We start from the raw sequence: 5241 nt of genomic DNA, 5'->3' as shown, positions 1-5241 counted from the left end.
AGTCGACGGTCGTGACCCTTAGAGGGCCTGAATCCGTGAATGCGACGATCTGTGGGGGGCGGCGCCACAACAAGACACGCCTTGTATTAAGATCGGATCGAAGCTGCAGAACCCGATTCAATCACAAAGAGCCAAAAAGCCAGAGCGAGGGCGGAGGAGGAGGAGGGGGGGCCCCCCGGGGTACCTGGCCTCTCTCTGCCTCTGCCAACAATAGGATGGGAACTGCGGAATTTTGGGCGGATGGGGAAAACGGGCCAATGGCGTGCAGGATTTATGAGCAAAAGGTTGCGATCAGGATGGGGTTGGGGCCCGCGGGGGAGTGATTCATGGATGGTAATCAGGAGAGAGAGAGAGAGAGAGAGAAGGGGAATGGTTTTAATATTTAACCAAGCAGCAGCTACCATGAACAATATGCACCAGAGGAAAGTAATTAACAGAGAACGAACTACCTACAAGACACGGACAGTGCGGAATCTTTACAAGCAAAAACAGGGGTGTGGGAGTGGATTTGCGCAATAAGATGGATTGGGAGAGATGAAAGAGGGGTGAATGAAAGGGAAACGGGACAGAGCTCAAAAAGGGGTGTTGTCAACAGGTACAAGAAGAGGGGAACGTGAAAGCAAGGGATTGAGATATAGAGGCTCGCACACTTGGGAAGGTTGCTTTTAACAGAAAGGGGAGAAGAAGGGTAGGAAAGGGCTTGAAAGCGCAAGCACACACACTTGCAGGAAGAATGCCAGTCAAGAGAGCAAGGATAACCATAAACACACACATCAGCAGAGTAAGAAAGGATAGCCCAGAGCACTTAGAGGAAAGATTCAAAATCAGAGGACTATCAGAGGACAAGGTTTGATCAAAATAGAGGAAAGGTTGAAAATGAGAAGGGGAATTCCTCACACACAAATACAAACAAATGGGGAAGAAAGAGACGGAAGTAGAGGAGGGTCAGATTGGCAGATTTGGGCCTCTAAAAATATATTATACTCTATCAAAGTTTGCATAGCAACAATCATTTGCCCGTCTTCTCTTCCTAGGCTACACTCAGCTCTCTCTAGTTTTCAGTTGGTTGCAAGTGATTGACATAGCTGTTCGGCCAACCCCCGTCCCCCCTGATCCTTCCCGCATTCAAAGGTGGGTTCCTGCCTGTCTCTCCGTCACTCATTTCTGCATCCTCACTCCAAATATCTAAATAGAATTCTGTGTATATTTTATGTTGGAGGTGTTAGTAATCTGTGCGCATGTCAGGCCTGCCACCTCTCTCTCTCTCTCTCTCTCTCTCTCTCCTTCTTGGAGTGGAGTCTTACCTACATTCAGCCTCAAAACCCACATCTATTCTTGGTTTCTAAACTTCTGTGGATTTGCTGGTAGCCCTCTCTTGACATTTCTCGTTATGGGTTCTTTGAGCTGACCGCTCTCAATCCCCTAGACACTGCGTCCTTGCTGGATTTTGTGCCTCTGTGTTTGTGTGTGCGTGTGTGTGTGTGTGTTGTATGTGTGAGTGGAAGTGTTGTGCTTCACGAAAAAAAAAAAAAGGGTGTTGTGTGTGGGGGCGGGGAGGGTGTTTATATTTCTGGAGTACTTCCTCCGTTGCGTGCCCGTCTCATTGGGGCCAGCCTTTCTGTCTGGCTCCTCTGTGTGTGTGTTTCTGAGCTCTTTGTGTATGTGAGAGTGTCTATGAATCTCGTAGCTCCCTTTGCATATCAGCTCTAGCTCCCTTTGCATATCAGCTCCTCTGTTGTTTCTTTAGGGGTGCTTGGAGCCATCTGCGAGCTTATATATATAACTAAGTACTGATGCGTGAGTCTGTGTAATCTCGTCCCTCTTATGCATGCCTGATTTCCTTTCCTGAAGCCATTTTGAATCCTCACTCTCTCTGAATGTGGCTACCTCTGTGTAAGTTGTCGTGCATCTATGGCCTCTTTGAGCATTCTTTCATGTGTAAGTGTTGTGCCCAATGAGCATTTTCGTCTATCAGGGAGTCTCTGGGCTGGTTTCTGACCACGCATGAGCTTCCTCCTCCTCCTCCTTTTCTGCTTTTTGTTGCCTGAGTGGGGATTGTGAAGCTCTCTCTCTCTCCCTTCCTTTTTTTACCCCCTCTTCTGGCCGCCTCCTCCCCTCTCCTCCCCTCAAAGATTGCCAGACTTTCCACAAACACCGCACAGTTGCACTCTTCCCTTCCGATAGCTTCTTAGATTCCTCTCTTGCTTATTTTACTCCCTTCTGTTACCCTGCCTCTCTGTCAACTCCTGTCTTTCCTTCCTGAATCCCTACCCTTCTCTAGCAGTTAGGGCTATATGGCTCTCCTCCTTACTTAACCTTTTTTTTTTTCTGGCAGCTGTACTCTCTCCTCAGACACCACCCCCTTCTCATTCGCCTTTGTTTGCTCTGTTTTGGGTCTGTTTTGGGTTGCTTGTGTGCCTCAACCCTTGCTCCTTCACCACCCTTCCTTGCCTCCCTCCACTGGTTTCAACCATGCGGGATGGCCACGGCTGCATCCTTCCTATCCTGCGTTGTCATCCTCAACAGCTCCTCCTCGATGATGATCCCCCCTACATCTTTTCCTGGTGGTTGTCCAAACCATACCGGGCCGAGGTTCCTTCCCAATTGCCTGAGGCAAAGCCCAGTGGTTCAGAGAAGAGAAAGAAACCCAGAGTAGCCCTTGACTCTCTCCTCGAGACCCACAAGGTCGAGGGTGAAGTCCTCCATGTTTGCACAGACGCTCCGGCAATCGATTTCGCCGTTCAGGTCACTGGTAAGACGGCCTGCCATTCCAACCACGAGGATGCGGATCAGAACGAAGATTCATCTTTTCTGCCCGGGCTTGACGACGAGACAGCCCTCAGATGCCTTTCATTTGTCTCCCGCTCAGATCACGGCAGACTGGCCATGTTAGGTCGGAAGTATCTGGAGCTGGTTCGAAGCCCTCTACTCTTCCAGCTTCGCCGTCGCTATGGCGTCGTGGAGCAGTGGATTTACATGTATACAAGTGCAACCGGGTCTTGGACGTCATTCGATCCCAAACGGAACGCGTGGATGAACCTTCCTCCCACGAATCATAACCCTAATTTCGATCTTTCGGACAAGGAATCTCTGTCTGCCGGCACACATTTGCTGTGGCTCGGCAAGGAGGCCTTCGATTTTGCTTGCTACAAGTACGATCTGGCCTTCAACAGCTGGGAAAGGGGTCCTCCTATGGTGAATCCACGATGCCTCTTCGCCTCAGCCAGCTGCAGGGAATTCGCGTTTGTCGCTGGAGGCTTCGGTGCAGTTGCATTCAATGTGCTGAATAGCGCTGAGAGATATGATTCTCGTCATAGCAGATGGGATCCCTTGCCGCCTATGACAATTCCACGGCACAAGTGCTCTGGGTTCTACATGGATGGGAAGTTCTTTGTGATTGGCGGAAAGGATAGGAATCACCACCCAATCACGAGCGGAGAAGAATACGACCCGTCCAGAGGAACGTGGAGAACCATTGAGAACATGTATCCTGCTCCAGATGCGGACCAGGTGGTAACATTCGAGCCTTCGCCTCCTCTGGTAGCAGTGGTAAACAATCAACTGTACGCCATCGATACTGCCACTAATCTGTTGAAGGTCTACGACAAGGCCGCCAACACATGGAAGATCCTTGGACCTGTGCCAGTGAGGGCAGATTTTCGAAATGGATGGGGTTTGGCGTTCAAGGCTCTTGGAGACGAGATGTTTGTTATAGGTGGGTACCGGCAATCCCGTCAGCAGGAAGATGGCATTGCTGTGTTTTCTTGGCGGCCTACATCTGATGCCGCAGTTCCTGAATGGAAACTGGTGAATGTAAGGTTTAGAGGTACTGGTACTTTTCTTTACAACTGTGCAGTTATGGCTTGCTGATCTAGACAGCTGCTAGGGTGCTGTCCAAGGGAAGGTTCTCCTTGTAGCAAAAATCTCAGGTTCAGTACTGCCCGCCTGTTGTCACACAGGATGTAAAGTTGTCTCTTTTGTGTTATCATTGCCCTCGTTGAAGGCCATGGGAACCTTAAGAGTCAGATATGTGTGCTGAATCGATGAGGTGGAGGGGCAGTGTGGTCATGTTCAAAGACCGTTGCAGTATTTTCCTTGGAATTCTTTGTTATGTTGTCTCCAAAAGTTTCACACTGCTTGTTCGCTAACATGTCGCTTCCAAACTGATATTGCGTAGTTAATGGCATTGCCTCATGTATATAGGCTCATTGGACTCACGTATTGCTGACAAAAAATTGTTTTGCTCGAGTTGACCAGATTAAGCGCTGGAAGATTTTTAGATTTGGATTATATGTTTTATTCGTGAGTTGGGTATGCGTTTGTATTTGTAACAAAGTTTGTGGTCTTAGGGAGTAGCCATGTTGGTAACCGCATGGTTTTGTTAAGGCTGCTGCTTGTATTTGCAATTCACCTTGAATGTGTGGTGAGTTCGACACGTATATCTTTCTACAAATTGTGTCATCTTCGTATGTTCTTGCACCTACTTTTAATCTGGTTATATGGTTAGTTCGGACTTCACAGGATGAAATGTGGGCCGTGAAAGTTTTGAATCTTGTAGTTGGCACTAAGCTCTGAATGTAGAATATGGCTTTTCCCTCGATAGTAGGAGGCTTGGAATTTTGCTGAAAAGGTACTCGGATGAGCAGGATTTTTGAAGCTGCGAATGTTCATAACAGGTTTATCAGATCTGTTGCATTCTGAAATGTTTTAGAACTAGGTGTCAGGATTCTTTTTTCAGGTTGGTTTTAACAACTATGAGTAGGCCTTCATCATGGCTGAGTCTGCCCTTCACCTTCAGAGTGCCAACAGAAACTCATTACGAAGACTTTGTATAAATGGATGCTCATGTATGTGGGTGTGTGGATTTGTATGTGTGAGAGCGTATGTTTATCCTATGGTCTACACCCACTGTTGGGCGCTGTGGGGATGTCATATGTGTTTCATTCAGAGTGTTTTGTTTGAAAAATGTTTTGATGAGTTTAGTCAGTCGTCAGTTTCTTCTTACACTTAAGATATAAACAACAATAATCTGAAAGTAGACTCTGTTGAATGAAACATTTTGACAATCTACAGTGTTGCTACAAGCTCTATTCTTCGAAGATTATATGTTGAGAATACACTCTCATTGGTGAAATATTCTGTACTGGTTCATTGTTTAAATATGTTGAAACTCTCTTTTATGGCAACCCTTAGAAACAGAGGGGGACTTTTTGGAATGAAAAAGTTTCACTGCCCTTCAGT

The 5241-nt window shown here is 47.3% G+C and overlaps 1 protein-coding gene across 1 annotated transcript; it reads left to right on the top strand.

The window, feature by feature from the left end:
• Nucleotides 1-1089: 1089 nt before the first annotated feature.
• On the top strand, nt 1090-4403 carry LOC147903471 (F-box/kelch-repeat protein At5g60570-like). Its single transcript, XM_087399182.1, has one exon. The coding sequence runs from the start codon at nt 2473-2475 to the stop codon at nt 3868-3870; it is 1398 nt and encodes a 465-aa protein (XP_087255308.1). The 5' UTR covers nt 1090-2472; the 3' UTR covers nt 3871-4403.
• Nucleotides 4404-5241: the final 838 nt, after the last annotated feature.

This window comes from Dipteris shenzhenensis, chromosome 3 (genome assembly GCF_047967505.1).
Source record: "Dipteris shenzhenensis isolate YYH24624 ecotype China chromosome 3, Dip_SZ_1.0, whole genome shotgun sequence".
Classification (NCBI taxonomy): Eukaryota; Viridiplantae; Streptophyta; class Polypodiopsida; order Gleicheniales; family Dipteridaceae; genus Dipteris; species Dipteris shenzhenensis.
The sequence above is the reverse complement of the archived record's forward strand: the minus strand, read 5'-3'. Positions and strand labels throughout refer to the sequence as shown.

Excerpts from the sequence above, each read along its gene's own strand:
- LOC147903471 (XM_087399182.1), top strand. The coding sequence starts at position 2,473 with ATGCGGGATGGCCACGGCTGCATCCTTCCTATCCTGCGTTGTCATCCT.